Raw genomic sequence first — 20,030 nt, 5'->3', positions numbered from 1 at the left:
GGATCCATTAACCCCTGTTCTGATTGTCACTCTAGTGACTCCTGTTCTGTTCTATTCTATTATGTACCGTGGTTATAATTATTTACGTAATTTTTATTTCGGTTTCTGCCACTTAAATAATTTATTTATGCAACTTAAATTATATTAATTTTTAGCTAAATAATTATCCATGGCTATTTTGTGCCCCTATACTCACAGTATAATATTTCTCATTCTGTTATGTGCTTATAGTTGTTACCCTTTTCAGATGACGAGACTTAGCAAGATCATGATGGGGAATGAACAGCTGTGTTGTTTTTTTTTTATTATTATTTTTTTTAAAGATTTCTATCTGTATTTTGATTGGACTCTTGTAATAAAATAAAAACCCAAATGACTTTTTTTTGTTTCTTTTAATAAACTTTTGGTATCCAATCATTTTATTTTGATTTATTTAATTTATTTGTTGCGCTACCACTCCAGAAATTTTGGAATTATTTTATTTTGTCTTGTTGCGACGTCGAACCTTTGGGTACCGGGTTTGGGTCGTGACAACATGTTACTTATATGCATATATTTCATACAAAAATGCTCAGATGTGATGCCCCCCAAATTTTTTTTTGGAACATCAAAAAATTTAAATAACAAATAACTTGCTAAATAAAATTTTAACAACTAATTAGGGAATTTTAAAGGGGTTTTTTTTTTAAGGTCCTTGATATTATGATTTTATAACATAAAGGACATCAAATATTTTTATGATGTCTAAGGTCCATCAACAATATTTTCATAATGTCTAAGGTCCCTCAACCTTGATCTAGAGAAATTTCAGTCCAGAGAAAATTGGTCCAGAGAAATTTCAGTCCAGAGAAAATTGGTGCAGAGAAATTTCAGTCCAGAGAAAATTGGTCCAGAGAAATTTCAGACATAAGGTCCCTCAACCTTGATCTAGAGAAATTTCAGTCCAGAGAAAATTGGTCCAGAGAAATTTCAGTCCAGAGAAAATTGGTCCAGAGAAATTTCAGACATAAGGTCCCTCAACCTTGATCTAGAGAAATTTCAGTCCAGAGAAAATTGGTCCAGAGAAATTTCAGTCCAGAGAAAATTGGTGCAGAGAAATTTCAGTTCAGAGAAAATTGGTCCAGAGAAATTTCAGACCAAATTTCTCTGGAAAAAAAATTAATCCAGAGAAATTCAATTCTGTCTAAAATCTAGAGAAATTTTTTGCTGACTTCAAAGTGTTTTGATATCTATGTTTTCAATTCACTACATAAATATAATATCCTCCCTGGGGGGGAAGAATAGAAAATCATAAAGGGACACAAATGTGAGTGAACACAGTGCAATTGGATGGACATCTCTTGCGTTGACTATCACGAACCCATTAAAGTTGCAATTACCTAGCTGTTTTAGTTGTTTGCTAAAGCTGCATATTATGAGAAGTTCCATTTATATATTCTCTCTGGGTTTTGTTCTTTTAAATCAAAATGTTCTCTATGCTCAAATAGACACTTACGGCCAAGAAAACACCAAGTAGTCATGGTCTTTTTATTCTTTTTCACCTTCCGGTTTTCAGATTTTGGCAAGACAACAAGCACAAAGGGAGGAAGAGCTGTCGCAATCTCAACGGCACATTCTTGCACTTCAGGTAAACTACTTCCCTTTTTCAGTTTTTTAATTTAATTTCAAGAGTACAGATTTTGATGTACTTCAATTCAGGAGGAAATTGAGGAGCGTGAACGAGAAAATCGTCTCCACAGCCAACAGGTATCTACAAATCTAAGTTTCTTTACATTTTTGCCTGTTTATTTTACGTGAAGCACACGTCCATGGTCGGAGGGGACGTCCATGGTGGCCTCTACGTTTTCACGGAGGTGGTCGTCGACACGGGTCAGATGAAAGGACTGGAATTTCTCTGTTATATGTGTAGGACCTTAGACATCAAAAAATAATTTTGTGGATCTCTTCCATTACGAAAAGTGGGAGAGGGATCTTAGACCGATTTCCCCAATTTTAAATTCTCACATAGTCAAAGTTCAACAACAAAAAATAAAATTACAAGTTCACATTCAACGTCACAACATTTTTAAATACTAATACAAGAGATAATAAAATTCTATTTTGATAAAGTCTTGACTTTAAGTTAGCCAAGGTTCAATATTAGTAGCAGCTCCAAATTCAGCCTCAGTCCCTTCTTTGACATAATCTGGCATGAAACGCCAAGGCAAAAAAATATATTCCATGAGTTTTGCAACACAGTAAGAAAATATAACCAACCTAGCATTCTTTTTAAGAGAAAATAATCAAACCATAATAATTAAAATAATAATAATAATTAAAAGCATGATAAATGTAACAACCATTATAATAATTTCGATAATTTTAATAGTTTAGGTGACGCTCAATATCTCACCCAAGAGATTTTCTTATCAACCACTAAGCTATGGCCACGGTTAATTTGGAACCCCCCCTTGGTCAAATATTCAAGAACTACCAAAGATACCCACGCCCGGAGTTATATACCCAAGCCGTGGCATCCGTGGTCTGCCCTAAGGGAACAGTCTGCCAAGGGTATGTAACTTCCCTGCGTACTACCCGCATATCCACCCTTATTCCAAAACTAAATACCGATAAGGGTTCAAATAAGCCCCGTGCCATCTTAGGGTTTCGCGACACAATTTACGTAAAAATTATTAAAAACCACGGCTCACCCTGAACAACCGGTATTAACCCTTTATCATTAACTTTATATATACCATTAACCATTCGATTAGTTTTTATATTAATCACAAATTATTCAAATTTCAATCACTAATAATGTCATACCAACTCATTAAAATTCCCAACATAAAATATTACACATGTCACACAATAATAATTCAATGTATAAAATTTAAATAAACAATTAATTTAAACCACGATATGAATATAATAACTTAGATACAAAGAAATAAACCATAATCACACACATGCATAAATTCTTAATTTACAAAATTGGACTAGAACAATATTAAATAAACCACAATACACCTATACATAGATTACTAATTTACAATATTTGATGAATTAGACCAACAATAATTGATTTTTATCCAAATAAATGATTGAAGTGATGATCATAAACCTGTCCAGAAAATTTCAGATTATGCCTTAGGTAATAAAAATTATAATTAAATTATTTATACAATTCTAAAATTCATGAAAATGGACATAATATTCAATAAAGATGTTTAGGTCATTTTTCAGAAAGAATTTACCAAAAATAAGTTATAGATAATTTTGTAAAATTTCCAGAAATTTTATGACACAGATTTATCACATTTTCTTAAATTAATTCCATACTTAAAGTCATAGATCAAATCCGTAATCTAAAAATTTATTATGAAACTAGACTTCTCAAATTTCATATTTTAGTTAGAAATTACCAGATTTGGATTAATATAGAATTTTAAATAAATTTTCAAACCTATAGTAAAATCTGTCTTACAGTTTCAGATTTAATTAAAAATTTGTATAAACTCGTAAAAAGCTCAATAATTGTTTCCAAAATTCCTGGATGAACTAAATATCATTATCAACAACTTTATAGAAGAAATAATCTTCAAATTTTGAGTATAAAATTGTCTAAAAATTCGTACAAATTTTCTGACAGATTCAATGACCAAATAAAATCTTCAATCTTCTCTTTAATGGTATAAACTACACATGCAAGCCTATTTTCACAATAATATCATGACTTTAAGACTATTAATATCTTCGAATATTTGATATATACATCATAAAATTTATATACATATATATAAAAAAATTTATCTATAAGTTAGTCATTTAATCACATGAATATAATCTGAAAATTTCAACAATTAAAAAAAATGAGAGAGTTGAGAGGGTTTTCTTACTTAGTCGTATGATTGAAATGAGATGGTGAAATAGTAGGAAAATATGCAACCTTCTTAACCTCCTCCTCTTGTTAACTCACTCCACTTCGTAGATTTTCTTTTCTCAGGTTTTTTTTACATTCTCTACTCAAAGAGTAGCATACACATATATATAAACATGTTGAGGCTGAGGCTGAGACTTTTCCCTTCTCTCTCTCTCTCTCTCTCTCTCTCTCTCTCTCTTCATCGTTCTCTGGTCACTTCGTATCTTCTAAATCCAAGAAGTATGATGAGGTGAGGGTTCCTACATTTACATGCAAACAAATAGATGGCATTATTCTGCCATCGAGAATTTGATTCAGATTTTTGTGTGTGTGTGTGTGTGTGTGTGTGTGTGTATTTGTATGGGTTTCTCAAAATTGATACACCAAGATTTTTAACTAAGGTATTTAGTAAGAATAATTATCATGTTAAATCCTAATTAAAATAATTTATAAACAATAAATATCGAATACCCACAAAATTATTATTTTTAATAATGTCTTTGTTAGTGATTTAATTGGATTAATTTAAAACTAACCTATACACTAATATATTTCAAACAAACTCTAGTTAAAATTAATTAATTTATTTATTTATTTTTATTTTTATTTTTATTTTTATTTTTTTTTAAATAATTAAATGCAGGTTTTCACATCAAAGTTGTAATCAATTGAAATGAAATCATAAATTCAAGATTAAAATCGACCTAATTAAAATTAGGGTGAAGCACCAACAAATCCAAAAATGTGATCTTGTAAATTGTTTAGTCCTCCATTTTTTCTTATGAATGCAAAGGTCTCATTAAAGTGAAAATGTACAAAAGGGTAGTCACTTATATATTTGTGTGGGTGTCAATTTCCGACCACACTGTCAACCTAGTACTCAGCTGGAGAACACTGGAAGAATAGATTAAGCCCGAACGACCTGTCAACAAAAAGATAAGATTCCGGTGGTGGTTCGTCCACCCCGGGGCACTTCGACAATCAAGTCAGTTATCTCTCAAAGATAGCAAAAGTGCTTAACTCACTATTCATAATACAAAAAGCGTATCTTAGACCTATGGGGGTGCCTCTCTTTTATAGCCAACACAAACCTAGTCCCTATAGAAGCCTAGCTTCAATGGATTTAGGATTACTGCTAATCTTGGACTCCCAGTAGGACTAGGATAAACTCTTTAAGAGTCTTATCTTTACCCAAATTGAAGTCCTCTCTCATTCTAGGACTTTTGTCCCTTATCTGTTTATCCCGGATTCCGGTATCTTCGCAGATAACCTCGGCCTAGCCGAGATTATCTCGGCGTCATGACCAGGACACGTGGAACCTCGGCTGGCACTTCGGTGACACCTCGACTACGTGTTGTCATTCAAAAACTATGTCCCCACAACTGCCCCTAGGTTCTATTACCCCAGCATCCTGAGGTGATGGAACCTATATCATTCCTTTCATTTAGCACGCCGGCTAAGATCGCTTTATCATTCATCGCCGAAGTCAGAACTCGTCGGCTTAATATGACCAAGACCTATAGTCCGCTTTCATTTATGCTTTGGAACCAACAACCAAGTTTTGTTCATGTTTCTTAGCCGAGATCGTCCTCCTAGCCGAGGTTCTGTTTCATTAAATCAAGAACTCCAAGAGCTCCTTCACGCGTATGAGCTGTTACGCACAACAACTCAACCGTTCTTGCCACGCGTCTTTTCCCTTCTGGGCCGTATCTGACACGCGCCAATAAGTCGTATCATTTTTTGCGTGCACCGTCTAACACGCACGTCGTCTCAGATACATTAATTGCCTTTTTACCGCCGTTTCGTGTTTTGACAAAACTTCTTCCCTTTCTCTTCGTCGCTTCACTTTTGCCTCTTCATTCTCGTGCAAACTCTCTCTTTTTCCTCTCCCAAATTCGCCATTGCTCCAAGCTCATCAAGCTTTGCAACCACCACCGTTCACCTCCTTCGGCGAGGCTCTTGCTGATCTTCTCCGTTTGCTGCCATCATCTGACTCCGACATTTTCAACACCGGCTTCATTTTTCTTCGGTGAGTTACTGTTTCTCTCCGATTTAACTTCTTATTTTAGTTTCTTGTTTTTCTTTAATGAACTCTACTGCTTCAATTGCTGCCTATGCAATCCTGCTCATGTATTTGTATCTTGAATTCCACCGTGTATTGAACATGTTTGTTCCACGATTCTGTTTTTGGCCCAATCCATTCTTGAATATACACACACAGTTCCCAAATTTGTTGATTTTCTGCCACTGTTCTTGGCCTTGTACCCTTGCACACACTCTATCACAGTGTTCTTGATAGAGCATTCCCTTTTTTGATTCTAAATCTTTGTTTTTGTTTTGTGTTTTCTCCAGATTCTTGCCTTCAATCCTCGTTTTTATAGATCTAGGTTTGTAGAATTCACAAATCTTAGGGAAAGCTGAAACAAATCCCTCTTAAATCTTCACAAATTCTGACCACAGTGCACATTTAGGTTTTAGCCGAGGTCTCTTAAACTTTCGCAAAAGCACTTCCTTTTAAACTCCAACACCTTCCCCCAAGCCGATATTATGGGTATGTGAAGGCATAGGGTAGACACCCCAACTAAGTTAGAATACTTCAGGCAGGAGTTTGACATCCCGACCGACGTTCACCTGAGGTTGGTCGGGGAGGATGACTCCGTCATGCCTGATGAAAACCTCATGCCTTTCCCTGTCGTTGCCTTTACAGAATGTGAACTTAGGTTTCCTTTAGACATCCTTTTCCGAGAAGTTCTCCATTACTACAAATTAAACCCGATGCAGCTTGCCATTAACTCTTACTGAGTTATTAATGGTATAATTGCCTTAACCAAAAAAGAAAAAGCTAGGGTCACCCTTACCGACATCCAGTATTGCTACACCATGTGTGGCCTTAAATTAGAAAAAGGCTACATCTACTATCTTAAACCGAGGTCCACTGAATACAAAATTGTTGTCGACCTCCCTGACTCCAACAAAGGAGCCGGGAACGATTACTTAGGGGTGAGCAGCGGATATATCGATCCGCCAAAACCGACCGAACCGAACCGATCCGCCGCAATGTGGACGGATGCGTGATGACGAGCGGACGGTTGCGGATTGATTTTCTCCAATCCGCCAATTTGGCGGACGGATGACGGATTTGAGATTTTTTGGCCGCAACCGAACCGCCAAACCGCCAAATCGCGAGCACCCCTAGTACTTTATAAGACTTTGTATTTTCAATTTGTTTAAATATTATGTTTGTGTTTTCAATTAAAAAAGAATTTAAATATACTGTTGAAAAAAAGTTTTCAACTTGAATATATTTTTTGAATTGAAAAAAATAAACGCATTATTCATCTATATTTTTTAGTTTTTAAATCTAACTCTAAAAATAATAAATAGAAAATATGATATATGCTGGTTGGTTTTTGTTTTCAAAAACATATGTAGATGTAACAATACAGAGACATTCAATCTCTACTACTGCTCTGTTCATGGTTTTGGTGGTTTGAATTGTTATTATATTTTAAGAATCACAGATTGTAATACTTTATGGGGATGAATCATGTTGTGATTGTAATATGTGGATGAGGCATGCAGTGATCATGATATTCTAAAGTTTCAAACTTTCTTTCTTTGGATAAGGCATACAGTGATTGTAATACTTTTTTAAGTCATTGACTGTAATACTTTCTTTTTTTTTTGAGGAAGTACACAAGTTGAATTATGTTGAAAATTTATAAAATTTTAAACCGCCAAACCGATTCGCATCCATCCGCCAAACCGCCAATCCGCTCAATCCACATCCGCCGGATTGGCGGACGGATGCGGATTGATTTTCTTCAATCCGCCAATCTGGCGGACGGATGGCGGATTGGAGGTTCCGTGGCCGCAACCGACCCGCGCCCACCCCTACGATTACTTCATTGTCTCGGGCAACTGGGAGTTTGCTCCAGATGAAGACCTTTATCTATACCCTCTTAGCCGAATAGTATTTGTAGAGAGTAATGGTAAGAACCAAATATTACACAGATTTATTTTTCAAGTCATTAAAGCTTTATTCTTTCTGTATGTTCTAACGTCTGTGTTTTTTCATGCAGCTCTTCCACAGCCACCAAAGGACTTTCGCAAGTCTTTCTTTCCCAGTAAGGACCTCAAGAAGCTGTTAGATCTGCCAGTTCAGAGGCGGAGAGCTTCCTTATTGCTCAACTTCATCCCGATTTACAAGCCGGTTCTTCCTGACACTCTGAAGAAGAAGAAGAGCAAGTCTCCTCCGTCTGCCACAACTTCACCAGCAACTTCATCATCTCGGCCAGATTAGAGGTCAACCTCTGATCTAGCTAAGCAGCCATCTACCTCGGCTCCACAGCTGATCCTACCATCTCAATGCTGACGCCGACGCCGAACTGCAATTTCTGCTGAGATGGGTCGTAAGAAGGCAGTCGCAGAGGATCTTCTGGCCGACATCCCTGACACCGTCAACGCTCAACCAACGCAATCCCAGCCTCAACCAAAGCCAAAGCCCAAAAGACTGAAGAAGGCTCAGCCCAAGGCAACGGTGACTCAAATTGACACTGAGGACACCTTGCCTATTTCGAAATTGGCTGAGAGTGAGAAAACCCCCTCCACTGCCAAGAAGAGGCCTGCCGAGGCCGAACCATCCCAATTAACTCGGTCGAAGAGGCCAAGGTCTGAATCGGCAACAGCCTCGAGCTCTATGAAGTCAAATGCCCCCTAGGCTCCTCCCATTACTATTGAGGACAAGCCGGTCAGAGTCGGTGACAGTGCGACTGATCTCGGCGTCGACGTTGCCCTCTCTACGGCTTTACTCCTTCCCAACGATCTCAACCATAATGCCAAGATGAACGAGTATGAAAACTTCGCTTTGATACTGCAGCATTCCGTTCAAGTAATTTCCTTGCACTTAGTATTTTTCCTTCTCTATTTTTTCATATTTTTAGAGATCTTTACTAACTTTTGTTCTGTCCTTTTTTTTTTAGGCGATCCAGCACGCCCACTCCTTCTCAATGCAAGCTTTTGAAATGAGGAAGGAGTTGGCCGACAAGATCAGGGAGGTCTCTGGTTTACAAAAGACCATAAAAAAGACCGAGACTAAAATGAAGACCTTGTCAGACCAGGCCGAGGTAGCCATTAAAGCTAAAGACGAGGCCGAAGAAAAAGCAGATGCTGCAGAGGACATTAAGAAGGTTCTTGAGGCCTAAAAGAAAGAGGCCAAAGAAAAGATGGCCGAGGCCCAAGAAGAACTTCAGGATGCCTTGGCCACAAAAGAGGCCGAGATCAAGGCCGCTGATGAGAGGGCGCATGCTGAGGGGGAGGTCGACGTCAAGGAGGACTACAAAAAGCAAGTGAAACAGGCATGCAACAAGGGTTTCACCCTTGGTTGGATGACTGTCCTCAAAAAGCTTAATGTCCCCGAGGACTCCCCCCTCAAGAATGACGACGTCCTTCCCCTTTCATTCCCCCCTACTCCAAGCCAATCTGAAGACGATTCTGAGTTTGAGGATGAAGCTTTGGTAAGGAAGAAGAAGGAAACTGCTGAGGCCAAGTCCTCTACTCTGAATGAGCAAGTCGTGGACTTGTCTCAGGATGAGGAGGTAAGGTCTCTAAAGATGCCTCCTCTCAGAAGACAGACTCCGAGGTGCCAATCGTGGAGAAGAGCCTCAATCAAACTCTTCAGGAGATTGATGCTAAGCTCGCGACTGAGAAGGCTGCTGAGAAGTCTTCCCAACTGTCTTCTGGGGGTGAGACACAACCCGCCGCCAACGCCGAGTAGTTTATTTTGATGTTTCCTTCTTTATTTCTTGTACCTTGTACTCTATTTATGTTAAGCTTTTAGCTGGCCGACGTGCCTTCTCGTGATTGTAAATACAACTTCCTTTCTTTTGAATGCTCGTATGTTTTGAATAATTAGCATGTCTTCTACATACATCTTAACTGTGCAATCTTCTCGGGGTGACATACCTCGGTTATACAAACTAACGCTTTCATCTCGGCAAGTACGCAAGTACTTCTTTCGTTACAACCTTGGCTTAACTTATAAATTTTTCTAAAAAATTTCAACAAGTATTTTTAAACCAATCTTCCTTTGAGACAACCTCGGTTTAACTTCAACTTGTAAATTTTTCTCAAATTTCAAAAAGTGTTAAACATGACCTCGGTTTAATTTCATCTTGTAAATTTTTCTCAAATTTCAACAAGTGTTAAACATGACCTCGATTTAATTTCAACTTGTAAATTTTTCGCAAATTTCAACAAGTGTTAAACCAATCTTCCAAGCATCAATTTCCAGCCCTCTGGCCCCTAATGTGAACCTAAGTTCCACTTGGGTTCTCATTTAAGCCTGGGGCTTTGACCTTGTTGCAAAGGTCAGATTCAAATAAAGACTGGCCGACATAACCAACCTCAGCATCTTTGTTAATCTGACTAATACGTACTTAGTTCCAATCTGAGTTTGATTCTGCCAATATGACAAGCCCAGGTTATCCCAACTTAGTTCAACTCTATTATATGCAAGTAAAAGTTCTGCTCTGCCATATAATAAGTCTAAGTTATTCATCATGTTTTGCTTAGAAACATCACCAACTTAGTTCAACTATATTATATGCAAGTAAAAGTTCTACTCTGCCATATAATAAGTCTAAGTTATTCGTCATGTTTCGCTTCGAAACATCGTCAACTTAGTTCAACTCTATTATATGCAAGTAAAAGTTCTACTCTACCATATAATAAGTCTAAGTTATTCATCATGTTTCGCTTAGAAACATCGTCAAGTATCTGGTCAATCACATTACACAAGTTTAAAGATCAAGCTAAAACTTTATTGCTTCTGCTAATAACAAGACAAAAAGAAAACTTAGAAAACAAGAAAATCTAGTGATAAAAAAACTTCAGATTGCAAGTATTCCAGGGTCTTGGCAATTCTTTGCCTTCACAGTCCACAAGCCGATATGCCCCATTGTCCAAGACCGAGATGATTCTATAGGGTCCCTTCCAATTCAGGCCAAGCTTGCCCTCTCTGGGATCCTTCTTACTGCCGATGACCTTTCTCAGGACGAGGTCACCAACTTGGAACACTCGTGGGTTCACCTTATTATAAGCCCTGGCAAGCTGCTGCTGGTTTGTCCCCAGTTGAATTGCTGCTTTCTCCCATCTCTCTTTTAGCAGATCCAAATCTCGGGCTATAAATATATCATTAGTTCCATTCTCCACTCCCTGGATTTTGATCCCTGAAATGCCGACCTCTAGAGGAATGACTGCTTTTGTGCCATAAGCCATGGCAAATGGGGATTCCCCAGTTGATCTTCTCGGCGTAGTCCGATATGCCCAGAGTACACTGGGCAATTCATCCACCCACTTTCCCTTTGCTGCTTGCAACCTCTTCTTAATCCCATCCAAGATAACTTTGTTGGATGCTTCTGCTTGTCCATTGCTTTGAGAAAAACTTGAGGTGGAAAAATAATTCTTAATTTTGAACTTTGCACAAAAGCTCTTGATTAGTTTACTGTCAAACTGTGTGCCATTGTCAGCTATTATTGCTCTTGGGATTCCAAACCTGGTGATGATGTTCTTCCATATGAAGTTCTTCATATCAACGTCCCGAATCTTGGCAAGGGGTTCAGCTTCTACCCACTTGGTGAAGTAATCTGTTGCTACCAATAGGTACTTCCTTTGTCCAGTTGCTTGAGGCAGTTTTCCAATAAGATCCATGACCTATTGGGCAAATGGCCAAGGGCTGGACACCGGGTTCAAGTCTGCTGCTGGTTGATGTATTAACGGTGCAAACCTCTGGCATTTCTCATATTTCTTGACATAGGCTTCGACATTCTTCTGCATGTAGGGCCACCAGTACCCCTGAGTAATGGCTCTATGAGCAAGTGACCTGCCCCCAGCGTGGCTTACACATACTCTTTCATGTATCTCGTACAGAAAGTCTTCAACCTGTGCAGGATGCACACACCTCAGAAGGGGTCCAGTAAAAGATCTTCTGTAGAGATGTCCTTTTTCGGTCAAACTGAATCTTGTCGACTTAAGTCTGATCTTGTGCGCTTCTTTACAGTCGTCTGGCAATTTTCCTTCTTTGAGGAATACTACTATTGTATCTATCCAACTTGGTCCCATCTCCACACACATTGCTTCACGCTTTGTACTCAGTGGTTCTATGCTTGAACCTGATAAGTAGTCAACCATTATTGTTCTTGCCTCTCCAGGCTTCATTGCACTAGCCAGGTTGGCCAGAGCATTGGTATGGCTGTTGTCATCTTGGCTTACCTGCTGTAGTCGGCAATTTTGAAATAAGGCTACCAGTCTGCCCACTTCCTTTGCGTAGGCCGACATCCTTTCATCTAGGGTTGCAAATTCCCCTGTTGCCTGATTGACTATAAGTTGGGAGTCACAAAAGACTATTACCTCGTCGGCTTCCATGGCTGCTGCCAGCTTTAATCCTGCGATTAGTGCTTCATATTCTGCCTCATTGTTTGAGGCTTTAAGCCCCAAACGAATGATTGTTCCAGTATCTGCTCATCTGGTGATACTAGCACTACTCCTGCCCCCGTTCCTTGTCGGTTTGAACTTCCATCAACAAACAACCAAAAGGAGTCGTCGATGTAAATGCTGTAGGGTCTGAGTTTCTCTTCTTTCCTTTGTTCAGCTGTCCCCTGTTGGGTACTTCCTTGCTCACTTGGACGTTGCATACCTCGGCTCAACGGAGCCCGATGTATGGCGGCGTCTGGTGTGAATTTAGCCATGAAATCGGCTAAGACTTGGCCCTTGATTGCTGTCTTGGGTCTGAATTCCAGGTCATATTGGCCCAAGGCTACTGTCCATCTAGTTATTCTACCTGTCAGATCTCCCTGCTGCAGCAGGGACCTCAAAGGATGTTCAGTTAATACCACAATTTTGTGGGCTTGAAAGTAATGGTTCAACTTCTTGGAAGCCATTATTAATGCTAGTGTTAATTTTTCCAAGGGTAAGTACTTGGTCTCTGCATCTGCCAGGGTTTTACTTACGCAGTAAACTGCCTTTTGCTCTCCATTTTCTTTTCTGACTATTACTATACTCACTACATGCTTTAAAACTGCCAAGTATAAGAACAGCTCCTCTCCAGGTATTGGATTTAAGAGAACTGGAATTGTGGTTAAATACTTCTTCAAGTCGGCCAAGGCGGCTTCATACTCTTCTGTCCACAAGAAGTCTGTGGCTTTCTTCGCTAGGTTGAAGAAAGGTTTGCACTTGTTAGAGCTTTTGCTTATGAATCTATTCAGGGCTGCAGCCCTTCTAGGCAAAATCTGTTCTTGTTTTACCGACGTTGGGCTTTTCAGCTCTAAGATGGCTTTGATCTGATCTGGGCTTGCCTCAATGCCCCTTCTAGTTACCAAGTATCCTAAGAACTTACCAGACCTAACTCCAAATGCACACTTTGATGCATTGAGTCGGAGCCGATATGTTCTAAGGATGTCAAAGACTGCTTTTTGGTCTTTCAGATGACCCTCAGGTTCTTTGGTCTTCACGACCATGTCATCTATGCATACCTTCACTGTTTTGCCAATCAGATGTCTGAATATCTTAGTCACCAATTTCTGGTAGGTTGCTCCTGCATTTTTCAGTCCAAAAGGCATCACTTTGTAGCAGTATAACCCTTTTGGGCTGATGAATGCAGTATTTTCCTCATCTGAGGGGTACATGGCTATCCGATGGTACCCCCTGTAGGCATCCATGAAGCTCATCCTTTCATGCCCTGAAGTGGCATCCACCAATTGGTCTATCTTGGGTAATGGGAAACTGTCTTTGGACAAGCCTTGTTTAGGCTTGTAAAGTCCACGCCGACCCTCCACTTATCATTTTTTTTCTTCAACACCACTGTGTTTGATAGCTAGGTCGGGTAATTTACCTCTCTAATGGCTCTGGCTTCCAGAAGTCTATCTACTTCCTCTTTCACTGCCTCAACATGCATTAATGTCGGCCTCCTTGCTCGCTGGATGACAGGTTTGGCCGACTTGTCTACATTCAGCCTGTGGCAGGTGACCTCAGGGTCAATGCCAGACATCTCGTAGGGCGTCCATACAAATACCTCCAGATTTGCTCTCAGGAATGCCTCTAGTTCTCTTTCCTCTTCCTCGGCTAAGCCCAAGCCGAGAAGGAAAAAGCGTTCTTCATCCTCTTGCTGGACAAGGATTTTCTTCAATGCTTCTTCACTCTTCTCGAATGGCTCTTTGTTGACGTCCTCCAGGACTTCCACATCCTCGTTCTCGATCTCTGCTGTTTCTGGTTCTCGTATACTGCAGGTGGATTTCATTGCTGCCATGGAGTAATTCTTTGCCTGCAGCTGATCCCCTCTGACTTCTTCTATTCCATGTTCTGTTGGGAACCGCAATAACTGATGCAATGTTGAGGGAACAGCTCCCATTGCATGTAGCCATGGCCTTCCCAGGATAGCATTGTAAGGGAGGGGGTGTCGATTATGGTGAAATCTGTTTTTATCCTCTTGGTGCCAGCCTACACCTTCAGACTTGCTGCTCCCAATGGCCACGTCGGCATTCTATTGAACCCAACCATTGGGCCATTGGACTGCTCCAGGTCATCTTGGTGAAGGCCAAGCTCCTTGTAACACCTGACATACATGATGTCACAAGAGCTGCCTTGGTCAACTAAGATGCGCTTCACTTGGCACTCTCCAATCTGGAGGGATATTACCAAGGCATCATTGTGTGGATGCCGCACCATCTCCAAGTCTTCCTTAATAAAGGACACCACTGATCCTTGGCTCTTGCCTGCCCTAGGTTACTTTTTCCTGACCTGATATACATGTTGCAGGTGTTTTACCTTTTGGGTTTCCCCCCTTATCTCATTCTCATTTACCTTTAAATGGATCATATTGATCACTCGAGGTCCATTTGCCTGTGGTTGTGGTGCTGGTGGGGGTGGTGCTGTTGGTGCCTGGGGCAGTCTTGCCTGCCATTCCCTTGTCTTGGCTTCATCTACCATGTTCCTTAAATGGCCCTGTCTTACCAGGTCCTCCAGATGTGTCTTCAGGGCTCTGCACCCCTGAGTCAGATGCCCAGCTTCATTATGATAAGCACAATGCTTGTCAAGGCTTCTTCCCATAAACTCGCCTGGTACCCTTGCCAGTGCTCTGTAGTAGGGCTAATTGTGGATTTTCTCCAAGACTTTGTAAACCGGAATTTGGAATACAGTTGTGACTGCCTGAGCAACCCTTAATCTTATTTCTGGTTTGTTATAGCCACCATCACCTCGGCCACGCTTCGGCGAGCCGTTTTTCTTCTCTAGTTTCGGCACCTTTGTCTCCGGCGTACCCTCCTCGGCCTTGGCATACTTTTCTATCCTAGCCATAAGCTCCTCCATGCTTTTTGGCAATGTCTTTGCCAATGATTTCTGAAGTAGACAGTCATCCTTCAGGCCGTTTTTAAACGATACAACCGCCACCTCTTGGTTACATCCTGGTATTCGGTTAAATACCTCATAATACCTTTTGGCGTAGGCCCTAAGGCTTTCATCCTCGCTAATTCTCAGGGCCATCAGGGCGTCCACCCTTAATGTCTGCAGCTTGTTTGTCACGAACCTGGCCACAAACATCTCAGGCAGGCCTTCCCAGGTTTTCACAGTTCTTTTCGGCAACTTGTGAAATCAGTCCGATGCAATTTCTCCGAAGGATGGGGGGAACACTTTGCAAAGCAACGGCTCGTTCCCAGTGTATAACGCCATTGAGTTCAGGTACAAACCGACGTGAAAGTTGGGGTCCGACTTACCATCGTAGATCTGGAATCTCGGCATGCTAAACCTCTTCGGGGCTTCGAATTTGTCCAATTCTATCAAGAATGGCGTTCTCGGCTTGACCAGGGAGGTTACCTTGGCATCTTGTTGCCTCATCTGTAGGTAATCCCTTAGATCCTCCTTGGTCCGTCTAGGAGCTCGGCTATTTCCTGATTTCAGCCTTTTCGGTGCACTATTCTCAGCTTTATTGTGAGCCCTCTTCGACCTTTCTCCATTAGTTGTGTCGAAGCACAACTCCTGTCTTTGAACATACTGATGTTCTTTGGGGTCTGCTTCCTTGGTACAATGTGTCTTTCTAGATTCTTCCCTTCTTGACTCTCCTCACCCGACGTCCCTTGAAGGCCAGTGAGAGTGTTTTTCGCTCCTGGTGTGCTGGGAAACTGTAGGGACTGTTTTCTGCCCATCTTTTCGGGCATCTTTCTTGGCTGTTGGAATCGGCGTATCTTGCAGTGGGAATGGTGGCTGCATGATGTTGTTCTGCATCATGAAATTGACCGCCGTTTGTAGGTCGGCCAATTTGTCCGCCATGACCTTCACCTCATCGTCCTTCCGCAAACATCTTTCTTTCTATACCTGGAAGTCGTCCTCGTTGTAATACCCGCTTCGGTCCGTTTTCTTTGGCATGTCGCCCTCCTGGCCGACGTCTTTTCCTCCGTGACTCCCATCACGAGTCTCTTCGTTGTAGTTGTCTTCTTCGACGTCAAGGTCAACAGGTTTTCCACTCCCAGTAGAAGTGTTGTCCCTAACCTTCTCTTTCGGTCCATTATTGGCCATCTATTCTCCTTTCTTTCCCATAGACGACGTCAAATTGTGGGTATCAATTTCTGACCATACTGCCAACCTAGGACTCAGCTGGAGAACACTGACAGAATAGATTAAGCTCGAACGACCTGTCAACAAAAAGATAAGATTCCGGCAGTGGTTCGTTCACTTGGGGGCACTCCGACGATCAAGTCAGTTATCTCTCAAAGATAGCAAAAATGCTTAACTCACTATTCAGAATACAAAAATCGTACCTTAGACCCATGGGGGTGCCTCTCTTTTATAGCTAACATAAACCTAGTCCCAATAGAAGCCTAGCTTCAATAGACTTGGGATTACTGCTAATCTTGGACTCCTAGTAGGATTGGGATAAACTCTCTAAGAGTCTTATCTTTACCCAAACTGAAGTCCTCTCTCATTCTAGGACTCTTGTCCCTTATCCGCTTATCCCGGATTTCGGTATCTTCGCAGATAACCTCGGCCTAGCCGAGATTATCTCGGTGTCATGGCCAGGACACGTGGAACCTCGGCTGGCACTTCAGCGACACATCGGCCACGTGTTGTCATTCAAAAATTATGTCCCCACAATTTGAATTTAATTTTTTAGAGATAAAAGTTCGTTTCACCAAATGTAAAATTACACATTTGGACAATCCGCACTATAGAAGTCTTGGATTTTCCTTGCTTCTAGAACAAATCTCACATTACGAACAAAAATGTAACACTCTAATGTAGTACTCTAATAACATAACACTCCAATGTGACATACTAAAAAATTCATTGTTGTACTTTTCTCAAACGTAATATTGTAGCATTAAAAAAAAAAAAAAACTTTTTGGTATATTTTTTTCCAAACGTAACACTTTAATATAACAAAAAAATAAATAAATAAATAAAATTAGTGTACTTTTTTCAAATGTAACACTCTAATCAATGTAATTTTAAACGTAAAACTCCAATGTAATAAACGCCAATATAACGCACACAAAAACTCTAAAAAATTCCGTAATGTATTTTTTTCAAATGTAAGACTCACAGTTTGAAATTATACATTTGTCCAAAACTTACTAATAAATTTTTGTACTCATTTTGAAATGGTTTGAAGAATCCCACAATATTTTTTTAGAGTGTTATGTTTGGAAAAAGTACACTAAGGAGTTTTTTTGTGTGTTACATTAGAGTGTTACACTAAAAAATTTTTTTAGAGTGTTATATTGAAATGTTACGCTTAGGAAATGTACACTAAAATTTTTTTTTTTGTATTACATTAGAGTCTTACACTAAGGAGTTTTTTTTGGAGTGTTACGTTTGGAAAAAAATATACTAAGGAGTTTTTTTTTGTGTGTTACATTAGAATGTTACATTAACGAGTTTTTTTATATGTTATATTAGAGTGTTACACTAAGGAGTTTTTTTAAAGTGTTATATTAGAGTGTTACGTTTAGAAAAAGTATACAAAAGATTTTTTTGAAGTGCATATTATAGTGTTACAATTTGAAATTATACATTTGTCCAAAACTAAGGAGTTTTTGTACTCCTTATGAAATATTTGAATAATTCCATATTTCAATTCATTTTTATACGCTTTTTGAAATGTTTTCTAAATAAAAAGATTCTCATATAAAAATTCATCATAAATTTGAATTTTATATATTGTGTATTTTACATTTCTAGCATAAAAGAAAAAAAAGAGAAGGAAACATAATAAAAATAAAGGTATAAATTATAATCGTAAATTTAATTTTTAAATAATATATTAAATTTATTTTTTCAAAATTAATGGGATTAATTGATTTATAAAAAAATCTTAAGATTAACTAAATCACCATTTCTCAAGATGAGATCTATAAATAAATTTTCTTTAAACTTATAAAAACTAAATTTGATACCAGAGTTAAAGTATGTGAACTACTGCTCTAATTTATTTATTTATTAAAGCTTTGGATAAATTATAAACATATTTTTTGAGATTTACTTAAATTACAAATTTTCCCTTGACGTTTTAAAAATTAAATTATACCTCATAAGGTTTCTAATTTTATAATAAATAGGTTCTTTTATTAATAAATTATCAAATTAATTAATAGTTTTTAATAACGTTAAAATTTTATTTGAATTAATAATTTAGATAATTTTATTATTGTATAGGTAAATAGTTAAAAATCTTACTTTTTTAATTAATTTTGTTAAATAAAAAATTTTGACAGAGAGATATTTATAAATTTTTAAATTACAAGAGGCGATTCGTATTTATTTGTAATTTATCCTAAAATTTTTAACCAAATTCTGAGAATCAACCAAACACCAATACTGAGAGGTTCGATACACGTGTCCAATTCTTGGCAGGCATTAGCGCCTCCAATTGACACGTGTGGGAATCGCCAAAAAAAAAAAAAAAAAAAAAAACGCTGATTAAAATTCTCACTCTTATCCTCCGCCGCCGACGATGATTGCTTGCAGGTCTTTCTTCTTCTTCAGGTACACTCATTCTTTTTTCTTTACCAATTCTCAGAGATTTCTCTTTCTTTGACATGGTTAGGGTTTGAATTTGAACTTGATTCCCAGTAACTAGTCTTATAATTCGAAGATATACCTGTTTATATACATATGAATTGTTTGTTTTATATGATAGGATGGATTTTATGGCGTGAAATGAATCCGATTATCATTAGATTTTCTCTGCAGAGTCGACCGAGCTTGGAAATATACAAACGCAAACGTTTTATCGAAACCTGTTCAATGCTTGCAGGTTTACCACTCTCTCTGTTTGTACACTAGTATCTAGCTATATGATAGAGAATAAAAATACAGGCTTTGTTTGATTACTGAGAAAGTTTAGAGGCAGGGGCAGGGGCAGGGCAGGGGCAGGATTTTTGTCCAATGGAGCAAAATCTTAGATGTTCCCCAATGTCAAACCCCTAACATAAACAAAATCTGAAAAATGAGCAAAAACTCAACATTTGAACACAATTTGTAGTCACCTAATCTATTGAAAACACAAATTAACATCTATTAAGTTAATTAATAGTAACATGAATCATAAGCCATGCGCAAATTAAACCCTACACTTGTTTTATTTGTTTTGTTTGTTTATATTTATTTTTTAGTGGGTTTCTTTGGGACACTGGTGCAAATTAAAGGTTTTCCCCTATTTCACACTACTCTGTTTTTATGAGAGAGACAAAAAAAGAGAGAAAATGTCCAAATCTTGATGGGGAGTAGGGTTTGGGCGGAAATAAATTTAGTGGGTGTGATTTGGGTAAGCAATATTTTTTCAAAATATATAATAATGTAAAATTATCTTTCTTTGAAGTTGAGTGGCGGCAATTGCCCCCCACTCGCCCTGATGTCAATCCATCCGTGTTTAAGGGACAAGGCTCTCCTTATGAAGGTTGCATTGTGGGAGTATTTAACTTCATGTAGTTGAGTTCTTGATTCATTTGCCTTCATTTGACCAATTTAAAATTGTGAACTTTCTAGCATATGGGTTATGTAAAATTTGATTTGATCTTGAGTCCCATTGATGTGGAATTATGAATGGCTTGCTTTTATTATTATTATTCTCTGTTGGAGACTT

General features: G+C 38.7%; 1 protein-coding gene across 8 annotated transcripts in view; it reads left to right on the top strand.

The window, feature by feature from the left end:
* The first annotated feature begins 18,716 nt into the window (after positions 1-18,716).
* LOC114286843 (uncharacterized) overlaps positions 18,717-20,030 on the top strand; it is a 30,360-nt gene continuing 29,046 nt past the window's right edge. For 2 of the 8 annotated variants that reach the window (XR_014327246.1, XM_028230068.2), the window contains exons 1-2: positions 18,717-18,931; positions 19,139-19,202. Coding sequence is in view for 2 of the 8 variants with exons in the window: in XM_028230068.2 (XP_028085869.2) it covers positions 18,900-18,931; positions 19,139-19,202 (96 nt within the window). In the remaining 6 variants the exon portion in view is untranslated. Of the gene's footprint in view, positions 18,932-19,085; positions 19,203-20,030 lie in introns of all 8 variants that reach the window. The other 6 variants (XR_003637684.2, XM_028230067.2, XM_082865856.1 and 3 more) reach the window with 5 other exon arrangements.

Source organism: Camellia sinensis, chromosome 4 (genome assembly GCF_055761805.1).
Source record: "Camellia sinensis isolate YWXY chromosome 4, ASM5576180v1, whole genome shotgun sequence".
Taxonomy (NCBI): Eukaryota; Viridiplantae; Streptophyta; class Magnoliopsida; order Ericales; family Theaceae; genus Camellia; species Camellia sinensis.
Note: the sequence above shows the minus strand (reverse complement) of the source record. Positions and strands in the feature narration are given on the sequence as shown.